This window comes from Athene noctua, chromosome 15 (assembly GCF_965140245.1).
Source record: "Athene noctua chromosome 15, bAthNoc1.hap1.1, whole genome shotgun sequence".
Taxonomy (NCBI): Eukaryota; Metazoa; Chordata; class Aves; order Strigiformes; family Strigidae; genus Athene; species Athene noctua.
Window position 1 is genome coordinate 15,563,071 of NC_134051.1, and position 19,550 is coordinate 15,582,620.

Here is a 19,550-nt window from a genome sequence, read left to right on the forward strand (position 1 = left end):
ATGAATCATCTTTAACTTTCTATTAATGCAAGATTTAGTGTAGAACTTGATTTTGCTCTGATTATGTAGCATATGCCAGATTTACAAGCTCTGTGTGAGGCTGTACACGTTTGTATCTAAGTAGGAATGAGTGGGCAGAGGGTGTGTGATTCCTGCCTGGAATAAATGAACCAAGGTCTTCACAGAGAGCTCCATCTGGCTACTAACATCCGCCATCATGTAGCCAAGAAAAGACAGCTATCATATCTAATGGTATGGCTGAAACTTCACTGGACAAAACCCTAACACTTGGTCAGATTTCTGTCAGAACTTTTTGTCAGAATACTGTGATAGTAAAAAGTCACTGGGATGGTACAGGGTAGCTTCTTACAGAATGTTGATTTCAGAGCAAGAGTTATGACAGTGGAAGGATTTATGCCTCGTGATAGACATTCCCTAAAAGTTGTGAAGAAATGCATATATTTTAACTAGAACAGATGAAATTGCACAGTCTAATCATCCTTTTGCCGGTATACCTTTTTCAGTAGCTCTGTGGCCTAACATGATATATTATCTTTGCCCATAGCAGGAACAGCATGCTCTTTAACATCTGTTGGGTTGTCATTTTCTTTGTTCTATCCTTGTTGCTTAGTGTATTTAGTCTTCCTGTAAATACGCCTCTCCTGACACTGTCAAGTGAAAATTGTGTATTGTTTCTGTATCAGTGAGCTTTTACCTAGCCTAAAGGCTTTTCCTTTACTTAGCCTGAAGGCCTTTACTGTACTGAGTGGTTTGAATTACACCAATCATTATGCAGCGTTCCTTAAATCCTGCGTTCCCAGGAATTGCGGCTACCATGGAAAGCAGGGAGTGTGCTTTGCTCCTGGTCTTTACAGCTAATATCTGAGAGGAGGTTAAAGAGTAGGAAGACTTTCTGGGCAGCTCGTCTTCTCTGGAGGTAAAGGTATGGATAGCTGGACATTTCTGGAGAGCTGTAAGATCACTGAGTGCAGAGGTGACAAAAAGTCTTCTGTAGCTGGGAGGTGGAGGAAGGGGCTGTCAATTTTTTTAGCTCTTTTCCTTTCTAATGACATAACATTTAAATAGCTTCCCTGGCATGGGCTTGAAATCCTGCGCTACGTGGAGTTAGTTGGGACATTTCCGAGTACCAAAACTATACCCGTCGCTGAGGATTTGGTGAGTGCGAATTCTGTATTGAAAAATGAGACTACAGGAGGTGGTAGCTTTTCTTTCTCATCCTGTTTGTTTATAATCTCTCTGGATACTGTGTTTGCCTTTGAGCCCGGCTGGTCGCAGCATTGGTGCCTTCCTGTCAGCATAAGGAGCAGCCATGAGGGAAGAGCCGTACATTTACATACCCCATATGAGATTCTGCAGCAAATTTTGAAAACTTCAGAGTCTTTAAACAGACATCTTCCTGCAGGACTGTAAAACACTGCCTGTTAATAAGACGTGAAAGTGCTCACAGCATATTTTGTCATTTAAATTTAGAGCGTCATTGTGAAATATGGACCTTCAGAAACATGAAGCGACACAAAGGTTTGCAGCAGAAGGTATACAACAGATGCTGCTTCTGGGGAAAGAGTTTTGCTCCTATGCTTTATTCTGCAGCTGCCTGGTATTGCTAGCCCAAAAACCTCAATTTATGCTTTCTAGTTATTGACTTAAAACTTGCCAGAGTAGCTCTTCCTTTTAAATGGAAAAGTGTGATGAAAACAACCTAATAAATAGTTTGTCTTTAAATCAAGATGAGTTAGATTTTGCATTTGCTCAGCATTATTTTCCTCACAAAAGTGAGACAGCTCAAAAAGTATATTTGTAATATCTGTTTAACGTAGAAAGAATATCCCTGCAAATTTTTCTCTTTTCAGAGATTTGGTCGAGTAGTCCTGGGAGTGCATTTAGTATCCATGTTGTCATGTAACATTTTTTCTTACAAAAGGATGATGACTGTGTATTGCGTACAGTTCCCATCTGCTGGGAAGAGGGTGATAGGACCGAGTTATTTGTTTGTTTTCTGTGAGATATGCTGGTGTGACAGACTTTCTTTTCGTGCCAGCGTTGGCACACAAGGGAGAACATGCTCTGTTCTTTTCCCTTTCTGCTCAGGATCTGGCCTTGCTCTTTTTCTTGGATCCGATGGTCTCTGTGAGGCTGTGTGGTTGGGATTATGTCAGTCATCCTTGTGTTATTTAGAGACAGCTTTAGAGTGCAGTGGGAGAGGGGTCTCTCTGAGGTACAGCAATGTGTAACTTTGCAAGTTGACTGTTTTAGGCTTACTATGTTTATCTGTTACACAGAAACACGCCAAATACTTCACTATCACCCTCCTCAGCCGCAATCTTCAAAAAAATAAATAGGCGGTCAAATAAATGAGGTGGTCAAACGATGTAATACAGGGAGTTCGTAAGGTGCTTCATACAATGGGGGATGAGATGAGGATCCTATGATTGTTAATTCGGTCTGACATCAAACAAGCTCTTCTGTGCTCTCAGCCATTTTCTGCTTTCCTTCCTGTATCCTGTAGAGATTAAACCAAAGGGAGTACTCCAGACTGCATATGAAGATGGAGAAAATAGGAAAGAATGTACACAGTCAAAAGAAATATAGTGGTACACGTACCATTGCAAGTCTGTACTTGAAGCTGATTCACATACAATAGTGAATCAAAGGTTTGATTTGCTATTGAGACTGGATTTTTTAATGAGAGTCCTGGGGTTTTTTGGCCATAAATAAGGATTTTTATAATTTGGGCAAGGATTTTTCCTAAAAATTGTTCTCTTGTTCTTTTTTCAAGTGAGGGCCATCTTCTGTATTTCTCTGGGATTGAGCCCACATCGTTATCAGTCTGACTGGGAACGACAGAATTTTATCATCTATCTCTGGATATTTTGTGTTATTTCTAGAGTAAATGTATTTGCATGCAGTTTTTCACAGTTCTGTAATGGAGCATGTCTACATTTTTTGAGCATTATCCTCAGCTTGAATTTTCTTTTTTAAAATGTTTGGTTTACAAATACACTCTACTGTGTTTATTACTTTAAAATCTTCCTTAATGCCATTTTACCTTCCCCCTCCATTTTTTAATCTAGCAGCACAGATATTCCATTGTATCTGCTGAGAGCGAGCTCATTTTCACTTTTAATTTCTCTACTAGTAGGAGATTCATACTTTCTCTACTAATTGGATTCTTAGGAAGTCTAAGCAGGAGAGCTCTTTTCTAGACACACTTTTGTGCTCTTTGCACTCTAAGCATGCTATTCTCTTCTCCATTGCTTGGCTTGCTATAGACCGTAACTAAATGTAGTTAATTGGGTTTAAGGTTGGAGCATAAATCAAATTTTCAGACCTGTCTTTGAACTATTCAGTAGTTTCATCTTTTAGGTTGCATAATCCAGAAGTCCAAATGTTCTTCCTGTGCTTTTTTTAATGCTCTGTTAAATGGCTGTCATTCTAAAGAAGTCATGTTGCCTAAATGAAAAAGCGACTTTATAGAACACATTTCATAAAAGTAGCTATATTTTTCCTATGTGCTATGTGTGCCTAGAGGTGCTAAGGAAATGATTACACAGCACATGAGGTTTTGAACAAGCAAATGGTTGAACGTGAAGATGACTTTGTGTTACACCAAAATTGGGATTGATGGGGATCTTAAATATTTTTAATCTTCCAGAAAAGAGGAAAAAACTAGGTGAGGAAAGGGGTGCAGGTAGGACCAAGCAAACTGCCCTGATTCATCTACAGCTAAATTTCCTGTCATTGGCAAGTGGCTACACCACTTATAAATGTTTTATCTTATAATGGCTTCATTTTAAATTCAGGATGGCTGGGCCTGCCACACCAACTCAAATAGGTGAGATTATTCTTGATTCAGTAGGAACTTGTCTCTGGTTGTGAACTGTTAATGAGCTGTGCTTTCAGGTGAGCTCTCTGGGGCAGTAGTCTTGTTTCCAGAAGCTAGGGGAATTGGTTATCCTGACCAACACAAAGTTTTGAAATCTTAAAAATGTTTTCATTCTGTTTCAGAGAAAAAAAAGTTAAAAATTCAATTTCTATGAATCAGTAATCCAAACAAAACAAAGCAATAGAATGGAGTCATTGTAATTCTTTCACCTCACATTTATCTCTACCTATTCTGATAGATTAGCATGTATTTCTAGATAGCAAGTCCAGAGCTATAAGTGCAATGTCTCTATTAAAACATCTTTATTTCTGTTTACAAGCTGTTTCAAATGGTGGTTTTATGTTTTGAATAGTAGAACGCCCAATTTCTAAGCTGTTTTCTTTCAAGAAATTAGGATAATGGAAATGATCCTCAGAAAAGTTCTCTTCTACTCATCTCCCACCCTAGCAAAATATAATTTTGGAAACCTAGCAGACCTATACAGTATTTTAACTCCTTGTTGTCTTCTGGGCTACCCTTTTCCAAGCAGTGATGGCTTGAAGACTGAGGAGATAAGAAAAAGCTTCTGAATGGCCAAGAGTTCCCTTGAGATCGATCGAAGTAGGAAGTTTTAGGCTGCAGATGGAAAGAATAAGATAGTAACTTTTCACTACAGTGATAATATTTCCACAGCAGAGACAGTGTGTTTCCATCCTTCATGTGAGTTTACCACTATTTTATTTTTGTGGACCTGTTAGTCTTTGATAGACTGACTAGGAAAATTGTTTCTGGTCTCTGCTAAGAGTATGTAGAGTTACTGTTCACTACTGTTCCATATTGGAGGTTTGTAGTTTCACCTGCAAGTTAATGTGGTCTAGTGCTCAAATATTTTGTCATTAAATTTAGAAGATGCTGCATAAAGAATTTCTGTATCAGGGATACCAATACTGGGTAGGTAAGTATGCTAATTCAGACACAGAGCGCTTCTACCTCAAATCTAGATGCTTGGACTTGGTCAGAGGATGCCACATTTAGTTGATTTCATCAGTAGCTATAAAGATCATGAAGTAGCACATTGAAAATGAGTGCTGCAAAACACTGGAGGCAAGTGAATTTAGAAGCTCTCCAGGCAGATAAACTATTTCACTGTAAAATGGTTTATTCGTACAGCACCATTGTCTCCTACTGAGAGCAGAAACGGAACTTTTCATATTCTATTTTTCACATTCTACACATTAACTTTTTCATATTCTACAGGATTTATAATGACATTCACAGGTGAAACCAGGACTTGGCATGCTTTTTTTAACTCACATATTTTCCTTTCTTGTCATAGATCAGCCACTTTAACAGTCAGTGTTGAATAAGGACTTAACATTTGGGTTTGCATATAAGCAGACCTCTTTATAATGTTGTGAAATACAATGAGCATGGGTAGTTGTTAGAACCTGCTGGTTTTTTCCATAAGCATATGAAGTTTAAAAGGCATTCAAAACAGATATTGACTGGACCTGACACTAGATCTGACTTCCATAAGTGAGATAAATGCTGATCCTTCAGGACACCTACAGATGGATGCAATTTCATAAATTCTCTTTATTGCGATGCGAACATGCTCATATTTTAGTTTTGCTTATTCTACAACTTTTCTGTGTCATTTCAACCCTTCACCCTGTAAAAAAGGGATACTAGATATTGCATAAGGATGTTGAAAGAACTAAATAATATATGAAGATACAAAACATTGCGTAAATAATTAATACCATTCATATTCTTAATAACAATGCTATAATCAGTTCTGCACAATCTAAGAGGCTTGTAATACAAATACAAAAATCCTCCCATATTTTGACTACTTGCTTTAATTGTATAAAACTCAATTCTTACCCTCCACTTAAAATAAATGAAAAAGTGGTTTTGATCCTTCAAAACTGTAGCAGAATGACTGAAGTGTAACTTGTAACCTTAAACTGTGTAACTGTTTTAAAATCAAAATACCAAATAAACATGGGAACTTGTGAGTTCAGCAGCAGAGCAAATCCAAAGGCTGTGCTAACCGTTTATTAATTAGAATAGACAGATACAACACAAACATTTCCCAGACAAAAGGAGTGACCTACAGACTTTCTAATTACTGCTCTTCCTCATTTGCCATTCTCAGCCCAACAGTGAGGATTTTCAGAGCTTTTCTGCCTTTTGCTATTCTACCACTCTTCATGACAATGGTATCATTCTCTTGTACTTTCTTTTTTCATTGTGCTTTCTGACACTCTGCGTTACTCGTTGTACTGGTTGACCAGCAAGAGCCGTGTGATTTGTGCACCATAGAAAGCCCAGATGAAGTCACTGTGACAGCCTGGGACTGCAGCAGTAGACCTCTTTGGGCAGAGAAGTAGGGATGCCCCTAAGACTCAAGGCAAGGTTTTAATTTTTAATGATTTTTTAAAAAATAAGGATATAAGAAGTGAATATTAAGATAATTCCATGGAAGGCAACAGAAAAAATATTTTGGACCAAACTTCAGAGATTTGCTCAACACATAATACTTCCATACAGATACAAATGTCAAAAGAAACTGGCATTTCTCTGAATTCAGCTGTTTTAAAATTATGACTGGTTATATCCCCCTCAGAACAATAAAATGGCAGTTACTCCAGTTGAAGTATGAAAGACTGCCATGATTCCTCTTTAAACAGCATCAAAGCAGTCGTTATATTTTTGGTAGGATCAGATAAGCTCACAGTGTGGTGGCAACTCGTGTTCCTGTTGGTCTGTGTGACCGTGATGCAAACACAGGGGGTGGCTTACGGAGGGAAGTGCCTCAGGACCCGGCAGACCTGTCTCCTCAAGGAGGGGTTTCAAAGGGCAGGTGCTGCCCCTGGTATAGTCCTGAACACCCAGATGCAAAGGGGCCTCAGTCACATTTCATTTCTTCTTGCTGGTTGGAATAGGCAGACGGTCGGACGCATTTTCCGCTTCTGAAATTCATTGTGTTACTTGGCACGTTTGCTGTTTGACTGAAGTACTGAGCTGGCTGGAAATCTCCCACTTCCAGATGGCCAACTTCGTGGGGCACTTAGGGCATAGATATGAGCGACACTGTGTGAGCTAACGTAAACCAGCACAGACTCTGCTGTGAATGCGATTATATACCATAATTTGACAATTAAACTATTTTTGCAAAGCAACTGCCTCATAGAGAGTTAAGTAGATTTATTTCCCTGTGATGAAATAGTTTTTCTCACAAAGGCTTCTTCCATTGTGTTTTGGTTAAATTTCATACTGTAAATGTACGTATAAATCCTGTGCCTGGTTCCCATTGATTTAGGTGTGAATTCCTAATTTCCTTGAGATATTTTGAATTTCCTAATTTAAGTGTATAGAGCTTTGACATTTCTGCCTCCTACATTAAAGTTCAGCAAAACGTCTTGACTTATAAACAGGATGGAAAGGAAACTGCAAAGGGCATGTACTTATATGCTTCCCTAAATAGGAATGGATATAAACCATGTTCTTTGGGAATTTTTGTGATTCATTTTTGAGTCTCTAGAAGACAGAAGGTAGGTGACAATTTTTTTGTTTCTTTTTTAGGACCTGAGTGTGTCATTGTAATGTTAATTACCACCATTTTCCTTGCAAAACAAATATTTTAGCAGTCTCATGATTATGTTATAATTTGTTTAGCTTAAGCAACTGAAGAGTTATTAAAATGCATTAGGTTATAAATTTTGTGGATTGTTAGCTCATTTATATTATCTGTCATCGCTACAGGGATAAAACATGCAATTAGTGTTATGGATACAAAGTAGTTAAACAGAATCTGAGGAAGAAAATGCTAGAGTTTTCAAAATATTGAAATCGTGTGTCCTCTCTGGTGTTCTAGAAGCGGAAAGAAATGAACATTAATTAGAAGGGATAGTTTATAACAAATAGACAATTTTAATGTAAATTGAGGTGTGCTTTCTTAAAGTCTCCAAACAGTTGTCATTAACTAAAGCAAAATAAAACACATCATTTCCAATAAGAACAAAATCATGTACTGTTGAACTTGTGTTTACTAAAAAGGTGGTTTGGCCTGGCTCAGGTACAATGGAACCCTAGGTAAGGGCTTTCACAATGGCTTTCAAAATATAATAGTAGAGTCTTCTCTTTTGAGAAGATACAGAAATGATATTATGATACTTTGGTCATCAGTCTGATGTGGATGTGGGGTTAGGGTTTTTTGTTTGGTTGGTTTGGTTTGATTTTTTGAGAACTGTTCTCTTATCACTGCAAGTTGATCCTGATTACAAATGGAATATCTGATTAGAGTTCTGGCTCAAATGGAAATGATGCATATCAAGTTCCAGTGCAACTATAGCCAGGTGGTAGATAGTGTTACCTGATGTTATCCAGTCTATAATGGTACCTTATTTGTCTGTACCACAGTGCATTTTCTCACTTCATGCAATTACTTAAAAAGTTCCAAGATAATTTTGATAAGAAAACCCCAAGACAACTGTCTCTGCAGTGTAGTTTCCTGTACCCATATCCCAGCACATTTAATATTAGATCTCATTTGTTGAAAACAAGCAAGTAGATACCAGCAGCCTGTGTATCTTGGCATTTCAGGTGGGGAAATGGGAGAACAACTCGCTGAGCCTGAAGTACTCTGTCTGGCCAAGGTACAGCTCTTTCGCAGACAGCGACCCAGACGATAACCATTTGAGTATTGTCACCCTGGAGGAGGCTCCCTTTGTCATTGTTGAGGATGTGGATCCTTTGATGGAAAGTTGCCAAAAAAACACTGTGCCATGTCGTAAATTTGTCAAAATTAAGTAAGTAAATATACAGCATTCATCATGTTGTTTTTTTTTTTTTTTTTCTTAATGCAAAATATATTCCTCTATTTTCTCATAAATTCTTGCCTTTGCTTCTTTCATTGTATAATTGTTTTCTGATACTTTGCTGATCTTTTTCTCTTGCTTCCTATCTTTGCTCTTCCTTCTATATTTCATTTATTCCTTCTCTTTCCCCTTACCACATGGTATGCTCTTGTTTGCACATCTTCCTTTTTAGTGAGTTGGAAGGTTCTGGTTATATATGTAAGTCACATTGAATTAAGGACAAGACAGTAAGTTTATAGTGAATTCAAAGTCAACTAGAGTTAGCCCTTTTCAGTCACATGAAAGAAGATTTGTTCTAAAATAGGATTCCTTTAATGAGTCCTCTTTGAATTGTTTCCAGTTATGTTGAAATATGTCTGTTTTAATTAGTCTTTAACAAATTGAGAATGACTCCTGTGGAAAATCTATGTTTATGCTGAAATTTAGTACAGGATAAACTACTGCAGCATCAAATATCACTGTGATGTACCATCTAGAGAAAAGTCCACTGCTTTGATTGCTCTATAACTTCGGAGCAGTCATTAGAAATCAGTGGAAAATTTTCTTTGTGCATTTATCAATGTTGTTTCACTCATTCTGTGCTTCACTCTATGTATTTATGAACTGCATATAATAACATTTTTTTACTAAGCAGGTGTTAGGGAATATAATGCATGTTTCTGCTAAATGGTTGTGCATATGCTCCCTGAAGTCCAGAGGAACATTTTTTTTTTTTTTGACATAACTGTACTTAGTCAAGTTCTAAACTAGTTTTATTTTAATTTTGAATTCTTTCAAAGGCCCTAAAGTATTGCCTTGGCTTCTGAAGACGCTTATTCTAAAAGGTTCTAGAGGTCATGAAATGAACATTTCAGAAAAAAAATAAAGGGAAAGCCCTCATCTTTGCACTCAAGGGCAGCCTGAAATTCGCTTTCTCAAAGTGCAGAAAAAGGTTGAGCATACATTTTCATTACAGTGAACAGCTGTGCCTTTGTATAGCTTGCATGTTGGGAAGTTCTGCCGTTGCTAAATGACATGTACTCTTATGTCTTGAGACTAGAAATAATAAATGTTTAATCGGAGTGTAAAAGAGACATTAGTAAGAGAAGACCGTGTCTTGGTGGAGAAGTGCGGTAGACTGGATACTGCAGCAGAAAGCACGTCAAAGACCCTTGGGACCATCGAGTCTAACCATCAGCCCTACTCTACAAAGTTCTCCCCTACACCATATTCCCAACAGCTCATCTAAACGACCCTTAAACACACCCAGGGATGGGGACTCCCCCCTCTCCCTGTGCAGCCTGTTCCACTCTTTCTGTGAAAAATTTTTTCCTAATGTCCAGTCTGATCCTCCCCTGTTCCAGTTTAAAGCCATTCCCTCTTGTTCTGTCACTAATTACCCGTGAGAAGAGACCAGCACCCACCTCTCTACGATGTCCTTTCAGGGAGCTGTGGAGAGTGATGAGGTCTCCCCTCAGCCGCCTTCTCTTCAAACTAAACAGTCTCAGCTCCTTCAATCTCTCCTCATAGGATTTATTCTCCAGGCCCTTCCCCAACTTCGTTGCCCTCCTCTGCCCTCGCTCCAGCCCCTCGATGTCTCTCTTGTATTGAGGTGCCCAAAACTGGACACAATACTCAAGGTCGTACAATGTAATATAAGGTCTACCGTTATCTTCTTATTAAGCAACTGCATTATGATTAGTAAGAGCTACAAACACCATATAAAGCATCCTGTGGATTATTTCTCCATCAATTAAGAAAAATGTGGTCACTCACAAGTATGACAAAACATTGTTTTGCAGTAGCTGAATCTTGCTGTTGTGGTTCTTCTGTTTTCCCAGTAGAAATGTTTATGTCTTTTTTCTCTCTTGACAGCAACTCAACTAATGAGGGAACTAACGTAAAGAAGTGCTGCAAAGGATTCTGCATCGATATCTTGAAGAAGTTGTCTAAAACTGTCAAGTTCACATATGACCTGTATTTGGTGACTAATGGGAAACATGGCAAAAAAGTCAATAATGTGTGGAATGGAATGATTGGTGAAGTAAGTTCTGTTAGGTAAAAGAGCTCTTAAGTAAGAACTTAGCAATGTTTATTTTTAATTCTTTTGGAGAAATGAGGTATTCTCTACTGAGTAATATTGGTGGTGTCTTCTCTTTGTGGATCAGGTGGTATATCATCGTGCAGTTATGGCTGTGGGGTCTCTCACTATTAACGAAGAACGCTCTGAAGTGGTTGACTTTTCAGTACCGTTTGTTGAGACTGGGATTAGTGTCATGGTGTCACGGAGCAATGGCACAGTTTCACCATCTGCTTTTCTAGGTATGATTCTCCAACCCATCCAGATCATTTAATTGCATTTCTATAGAGCTGGGTAGGTTTTATTATTGTTTAAGCTATATAGAGCTCTGACATGTTTCTGTCAAGTTTTGAATTTTACATTAGGAAGTTTGTACCGTGTTGATGTGCTGATTAACATCATTATTAGCACAAGAAGATAGTGCTGTTGTTTTCAGATGCAGTAAGTGAAAACCAATGATAGCGATTTCAATATGCAAAGAAATTCCCCCAAAATCTTCAGCTGGAAAAATTACTTTCTCAAAAACTGCTTCTTTACAAACTAATTTATGCTTGTTTATAAATGGTTTCATATCTTTTTAACATTCACATTCACAAAATAATTTTAAAAACTCTTGTAGAATAGTTAAGCAAAAGAGACTTCCTTATGATTAGAAGAGATCTGACAGCTAATTTGACAACAGTTACCTCTGGTTTCTGAACACCATTATACTTCACTGGAGAACTTCTCAGTGTTTTCTCCACTGATGCAACTGAGCAGCAGAGTTGTGATGATGCACTTAAACACTGGAGATAGAGCAGAAAGGAGGTGGGATATAAAGAAACAAGGACTTTGGTCTTCTTTCCTTGTTTGCTTCTTGTTTCAATTGCTCACTTCTCCTTCCATTATTTCCCTCTCCTTCTCTTCCAGTGCTTATTATTTACTTCTGTAGTTGGTGGTTAGCCTGAATTTACCTGAAGCTGAAAAGAGAATGAGCCATGAGATGGATCAGAAGTGCTCACAATGTTGTTATGTTCCTCATGGTGTATTTGTAAAGATATTTTGCACAGGAAAATATTGCTAGTGATGCTAAAATAATTCAAGTGACATTGAAAAAAAAAAACCACCCACCCAAACCAAAAACCAGAACACCCAGTATTTTCCAGATATCTTACAGAATGGTTTAGTATGTTCAAGTCTATTGAGCCAGCAGTGATGCCAGTTTTGCATCACCAATTATGTGGTTTCTTTTTAAGAAACACACTTGCTAGGTGTACATTCCTCACTTCCACTGAAATCACTTGGGGCCATTGAGAAACAGATTGTTGGTGTAGTGTAAGCTACAAGTGAGCAAATAATTGGGTTTTCTTGCACAAGAACCGTCAGTTAGGCAGAGAGCTTTTCTCATACCTGTTCCATAAAGGCACATTACAGAGATGATGCAAATAAATATAACACAGTGAGTAATCAAGTAACTTCCCAAACACGGTGATACCTAAACAGATTTTGTTGGTGGTTAATATTTTTGTTTACTGAATGAAAGACCTTTAAATGAAATTATAAGAGGCTATACTTCTAATGAAAATATTCAGATAGTGTCTTTCCGTTTTGATAAGTCATTGACTTGTAAAGTGAATTCATTTTTTAAATTGCAGTTGCAGCATGCTGAAATTATAATTTGAAATATAAGTACTGGGGTGTTTTCTAAATATGCTGCAAATCCAGTTGATTTTTATCACAGGCTCAGCTTACCTCTTAAAAATCTGCTTACAGCTACCATCTAAAGAGATGCTGCTTTTGCATTCTTCACAACATAGTTATTAGATTTCTAAAATGCATTTAATGTTATTGGTTTAGCTGGGTGTACGTATAATTCAAAAAGTAAAAATAACCCCTTCTTATAAAGCTCTATAGAATAGCATTACTTTGAAGAAATCTGATTTACTGCACCAATAAATCAAGTCTGTGCTCTCCGAAGTATGTTCTGGTTTTTTAGATGTTGATGAAACTGCCACTTTACCGGAATTGACTGTGTGTTTCGAAGAGGTGTGCATAGTAGTAAAATGCTTTGTTATGCAAAATACTCTCAGGCAGATAACTGAATTTATTCACAGACTGATTTTGTTTCAATTAAGTGAATGTCTAACAGAGTCATCTTACATAATCCTTTTAAAAGGCTTTTAAAAAATCTGTCAAATACAATATTTTTTTCTTAAATAGCACTTGATTAGAGTTCGTTAAATATCTGGTTGTGTTATTTGTTACTATGAATGCAGACAAATACAGGGTTTTATCTGAACTAGGTTTTCCATTTGGTGGTTGCATCCAATAGATCTAAGTAACTGATGGGCTGACAGCCTCTTCCTCATTATCTGCTGTGTTCTGATTCTGATGGGGGTGTCTCCTTCAAATGAGAATTTTATCCACATTAAGTCATTTTTATATCATACTAAAATTCATATAGACTAGATCCACGAATAAATTTTTTTTAAGATTCTGTGGAGATTTGAGTCAACTTTATTTAAACAAACAAAATAAGGGAAACCTCAAATACAAATGTCGATATATTAAGAGGGAGAAAGCTCAGAGGTGAGGTCGGTTTTCTTTTTTGAAGGCATCGGTGAAATAGGAAATCTATGCCCCCATTTATTTTATGTATTAAGCATTGCTTTTGCTGGTGGGAGGTAAAACTTGAAGTTAGTGGAGTAAGACATCTTTCTGAATTGCCCAATATTCTCCATTGCCAATCATTTGACATGCACGCTGGCAAGTCATATATTAGTATTTTTCTGCCGTATCGTAGCTTTATTGAAAATTCTTATAAAACCTGCTGCTTGCCTGAGGGAGGTTCTCTTTCTGTCCTTTGAGAATCAAAGAACAGTGCTGAATGTGTAATTTGATCTCTAATATGACAGGAGGATCGACTTTGTTATTCAATTTATTTTGTACTTGTTCAATCTTACTGCTTGCTATTCTAAATAGCTTTTTATTCTCCTGTTGCTCCTTTTAATCCTCCACCTCATTACCAGACTGCTTAAATTATTAAAGAGCATTCTGCTTAAATTGTTGTTTATAGCTCATTCACATCAGCTTGTTTTGGCCTTTGCCTTATTTAGACTTTGACAAATTACTGCTGCTGTTTCTACACTGTTGCTTTTGATAAATTTTATCAGCCTTGCTTTCTTCTATGAGAATGCTGTCAAAATTGTATGGTAGTTTTATGTGAATTCCAATTGAATAGAATTAATATGTGAATTCATAGAATATTTGTTATTAATTAACTCTATTTGGCTACATAATGTCCTTTACCTGTTCTTTGCCTTTTAAGAATTCTGTTATTTTGCGAACTTACTATTCTCTTCCAAACAATTAATTATAGTAATTGAAAGAACTTCATAACCTCTCTTAAAAGTAAAATAAAATAAATATACTGTTCCATAATCTCATCTCAAAAACAGAAAGAGAAAAGTTTGACTTAAAATTTCCCTGCCCTGCCCTTTTAGTTTGCATCCAAAATCACCTGGTGCTGTTTGGAATTTGGTCTTTTCTTGGTTCCAAGTTTCTTAAAAAATTGTAGTAAAGGCAAATGATCTCATGAGTTTTCCATGCTTGGGCCCAAATTATTACGCTTCATTCTAGTTCTGGGTGAATCATTCGTGCTAACTCGGGCAAGGTTCGTATGGGTTTAGCACACCTCAACTCTCACTCATAGTCGTTTTTTGCAATGATGGAAGAATTTTCAGTGGTTCAAATCTTAATTTAAATTCAAAGACAAAGAAGCTAGGATGGATGGCTTTCAAAAACAGACAAACCATCGGTACACACTAATTCCTTGTGATTTCAAGTGCTTCTTGATTTTGTCCTAATTTGAAATAGTATACTAAGATCTTTTTTCTCAAACTTCAAACCACACTCACACTTGCATTATCTACCAAAATTAGGATATAAAATACCCCCAAATAATCCGCCTTGATAAAGAGATATTACTTTGCCATACAAAACCTTTCTTATGTATATACTTACACCATGACAGCTACCACAGGGACTCCTTGAAATGACAGAGAATTTGTGTTTGGGCAAGATGACATTTAAGAACTTTGTGTTATCCCATACCATTACCGTATCCAATCCTTTCAAAAAGTTGGTGCTTAGTCTGATACTTGAAACTACTTTTAATTTTCTATTCCAACCTACTTCTACCTAATCATGGGTTTTCTGTCATTCAAACTGACATTCAGTTTTCCATGAAAATCTTTTGATTTCAGAAACGTGCTCCTAGATGAGAATGAGACTTTCAAAAGGATGTGTTTGCAATTGGTAAAAACAACATTTTCATTGCAGATAGAAGAAAGTGAACACAGAGGGGAAAAAAAATGGCTTGAATGCAATTATTTAGCTTTTTTCCCTAACACATTTTGTTGGATAGAAAGCAAGAGAGAAGTCTACTTCACTGAATTACCAAATGTATTAAACATATGCTTAATTGCTTCTGCTGTGCAGAAACACAGTCATAATGGTTGGACCATTCTGTTGATAACATTCAGGATGAATAGAAATGGGCTACCTGATTGTAGACTTAATAAGCAGCGAGTCAAACCAATTATTTGCCACTCAGTGAAGTCTTTGTGAAAGAAAAGTGTGCAGCCTTTGTTTTTGAATTGCAACTTCCATTTAAGATTTAGACTTTATGAATTTTGGATGTATATACTAACTGCAGTTCTTTATATATTGCTGTTGAGTTATTTGCCAACATTTTGGTTGGTAAAAGCTAACTTAAAGAAAGCTGCTGGGCTTGCCTAGCCAAAGACATTTGAATTCCTGTGCTGCAACTGGTTTAATGAACTGTGTTTCTGTTTCTCTTGTCTGTTTTGCTGCAGAACCTTTTAGTGCTTCTGTCTGGGTGATGATGTTTGTGATGCTTCTCATTGTGTCTGCCATGGCTGTCTTTATATTTGAGTACTTCAGTCCTGTGGGATATAACAGGAACTTAGCACAAGGGAGAGGTAAGCTTTCCATTTTACACAATCCTAAAGCTATAAAAAAATCATGTATTTCCAACCCTTGCCCTTGATCTTTTTAAAATAACAGGCATAAAGCAGTAAAAGCAGCTATGAAACTATGTTTGCTTTTCATTTCAAATATGATTTCTTGAGGGTTTATATGCTCATGTTTGTATTCTAATTCATTGGAATAAAGACATGTGGAAGGGTAAGTGATATCAGAGAGAGTCACATTCAGGCAGTGCTTGGTTAGTACACTGTATCGGTCGTAGAGTGTCAGCTCAAAAAAGGATTGGAATAAGTTCTACAGACTCCCGACTCATGAATTCATGGTTAGCTCAGAGAAAATGAGCTAAAGCGGTGTGGTTTGGTGGATAATCTGAAAAATAGCAGTTACGTTGTATATAATTTTATGTAGATCCTATAAAAAAATCTTATGAACTCAGCCTTGAAATGAGGGCAGTGGCAGAAAAGCATCACTTCTTTCTGTGTAGCATCCATGGTTATAGAAACTTCGTTTTCAAAATATACCAGCACAAAAAATTTAATACAGAGCTTGCCTTTCTCAGTGAAAGCTTCAGTTGTGTATTATTAGCACTTTGCCCTGAAAATGAGGATTTCATGTATTGTGGTGCCATCATCCTTCCCTTTCTTTACTTACAGTTGAGAGTGTAGCCTGTTTTTAATTTCTAAGTCATACTTTCCCCATTTTATAAGAAGAGATCTTCCAACTTGGTGAACAAGTTCTGGAGACTTTTACAAGCTAATAGTTTCTTCTAGATTATGATTGACTCGTTCCTTGAAAAAGAGGGTTATTGTAATATTCAGATGATGTTATCATTTTGATAAGGTGGTAAATGTGTAACCTCTGTCCAAAATAAACACTGTGTTTAGGAATGGGAAATCAAAGGTGAATATAGACCCTGGGGATCTAGGGGCTAGGCTGTTCTTTTCTGTGCCACCTCATGCGCTAGAATTGATTATTTAGTGTACATACAGCTATAAAGGCATATTATGGCACTAGCCCATCCTAACTTAGCTCTAGAGATTTGCCGTGAATCCAGCTGCTGTTCATTTGGAACACAGGAAGTTTAAACTGAACAGGAATCTTTATGTAGATTACTTCTTTCCTTATGCATTGGCAGGATGAAGCTCAACGGTAGTACGAACTCCAGTAGCATAAACAGAACTTTGGACTCCATTCTTGGCATATACTTTCCTTATCATTGTTGCTCAGAAAATACATATTATCCCTGTATCAGCTCAATCGGCTTTAGAAGGTAGTTTCATAAACCAAAAGTCAGCACTATTGTGTTTATTTTACTGCACTCTATCTTCTTAGCACTGCTGCAGAATAGAAAGAGGATAATCTAAGATGTGTTTGACTGTATCATGAAAGATTTGCACTGTATTAGAGAGCATTTATACTGAAATGAGAACATACACTAAGTATACCCACTTTGGGTTTTATTCTTTTAACAGTAATGAAATTATTATTAAAATAAAACATATTTAAATTAATAACTAAATCTGAGCTTGTAATGTGCATCTCCTTGGATGAAGGCAGAGGGTGGGGAAGGAGGTGATAGTACAGGTGTCTGCATTAGAGTGCATTGTCTGAAGTGACATTTAATTGAAAAATAGATCCTTATTAAAAGGTAAAATGAATCACAGTCAGGAGAGGCCTGTTTCTCTCCACTGAGGATAAAAGGAGCCCAGATGATGAGCAGCATGTGATGACTGCACTGTACTTAGCTAGAGCTGGGTAAGAACAAAATTCCCTCTATTCTCACAGGGCCTTACAAATAAAGCCTTTTAAGTGGATAATAGCATTGCTAATCCACTTCTGCCACTGTGCAGGCGTGAGGGCATTGTGCTGACCACTTCTTGATTTGGGATGAATTAAAAGCTGACTGAAGACAGGAATAACAAAAATTATGGAATGGATTAGCTGGGATAGGTTCTTACCTGTAATGCCAACACATTTGAAGCCACAGAACTGACTCTGAACGTGTGAGGTAACCAGAGTCTGGTTTGCTCTAAGTTATGTGTCTATACAGGTAGCTCCTTTGTGTTGACTTACTGGTTTGCCCTCTGAGTGCAAAGTTGCTTAAAACTAGGTGATGTATCTTAAATACAGCTACATAATGGACGACTGGAGATGATAAAAAATAATTTGGGCAAGAAAAGTACTAGAATTGAATCATGAATACTTAAACCCACAGGTTTCCATTTTCCATGTCCACTGGCACAGAAGACTGAAAGGGACAATACCATGGCACACACCTTACTGCAAGAGACATACCAGTTTGCTTCTCCTCCAAACCTATGTTTTCCGTTTTCATTTTAAAATTTTTGAACTAAATACCACATAGAAAAATTTTGAATCGTTTTTTACAAATATGGAAATTAATGTCGTTACGATAGAGAGTCCCTATGGGAAATCCTGTGATTCCATTGGGAGTACAGTGAATATATATTTGAGTAATTTGTTGTTATTTTGTAGGGTATCTTGCCAAGGTTTAATTTAACTGTAACTAAAATAACATTCTTTGCCATTACAGATCCCCATGGACCATCCTTTACCATTGGAAAGGCAGTGTGGTTACTCTGGGGCTTGGTATTCAACAACTCTGTGCCCGTGCAAAACCCCAAAGGGACGACGAGTAAAATCATGGTGTCAGTTTGGGCTTTCTTTGCTGTTATTTTCCTGGCCAGTTATACTGCCAATTTAGCTGCATTTATGATTCAAGAGGAATTTGTTGATCAAGTGACTGGACTGAGTGATAAAAAGGTAGGTTTTCAGCTCAAAGAGGTCAGAGTCCATTCTTCATAATTCTACAAATTTGTACTTTGTCCTAAAAAAACTCTGACCAAGATAATAAGCTAAAACTGGATGATTTCATTCCAGTGAATGAACCTAAGACCCAAAGCATGAAAATATCAGACTGTTTTCAAAGTCTTTGAGTTGCCTTTTCAAGAGTAACTCCATTAATTGAAAAGTGCCTTTATTTTGTGTGATGGCAATCAATTCCTGTTTGATTGAAAGGAATGCCTCACCAACATAAAAAAGCTTGAAAAATGAAAAAGTCAGTTTGAATGCAGGGAAGGCATATTTAAAATGACTTGAACATCTCTGTGTGGAATATTAATAATATATTAATTGACAAAATACTCATAAACCCAGTAACCATCCAGTAATTATTGGAAGTTAATGCTCCTGAAAATACGTCTTTTTGCTTTCTATGTAGTGTGCAAGGAAGTTATAGAAAGAATTCAGATTTAAAGTGGTGCCAGCACAAAGAAAAAAAGAGAGAAATGATGAAAAGTGGTACATACTGTCTGTAAACATTCTGTAAAATTTACATTCTGTAATGAAAATAAACACATACAAAAAGTTCAGGTTTTGTGTTATCACATTGAAGTGAGATGCAAATTACATAGGATAAGGGACAGAATTTTGATGTGTTTGTGGAAGATGCTTTCCTAATTCAAGAACTTCTGGGAGAATTTCACTTTGAGCAGTAGACGCTGATAGTTCACTTAAACCCTACTTGAGTTTCACACAAAATGACAAATAATAAATATGCTTATTTTTCATATTGTTCTAGCTTGACTGAACTTTCTTCTGCTGAAAGTATACTTCCCAGATCTTTGTACTTGTGGATTTTAATCAATAGTCTTATAAGTCTAAGAAACCCAGCTATCGCTTCTTTTTTATTTCATTTGTATGGCTGCTTTGC

At 36.9% G+C, this 19,550-nt stretch overlaps 1 protein-coding gene across 5 annotated transcripts in view; it reads left to right on the top strand.

The window, feature by feature from the left end:
- Positions 1-19,550, top strand: part of GRIN2A (glutamate ionotropic receptor NMDA type subunit 2A) — a 192,582-nt gene that overhangs the window by 121,853 nt on the left and 51,179 nt on the right. For all 5 annotated transcript variants that reach the window (XM_074918783.1, XM_074918787.1, XM_074918782.1 and 2 more), the window contains 5 exons: positions 8,495-8,700; positions 10,624-10,792; positions 10,917-11,070; positions 15,685-15,810; positions 18,372-18,601. In XM_074918783.1, the coding sequence (XP_074774884.1) occupies positions 8,495-8,700; positions 10,624-10,792; positions 10,917-11,070; positions 15,685-15,810; positions 18,372-18,601 (885 nt within the window). The remainder of the gene's footprint in view (positions 1-8,494; positions 8,701-10,623; positions 10,793-10,916; positions 11,071-15,684; positions 15,811-18,371; positions 18,602-19,550) is intronic.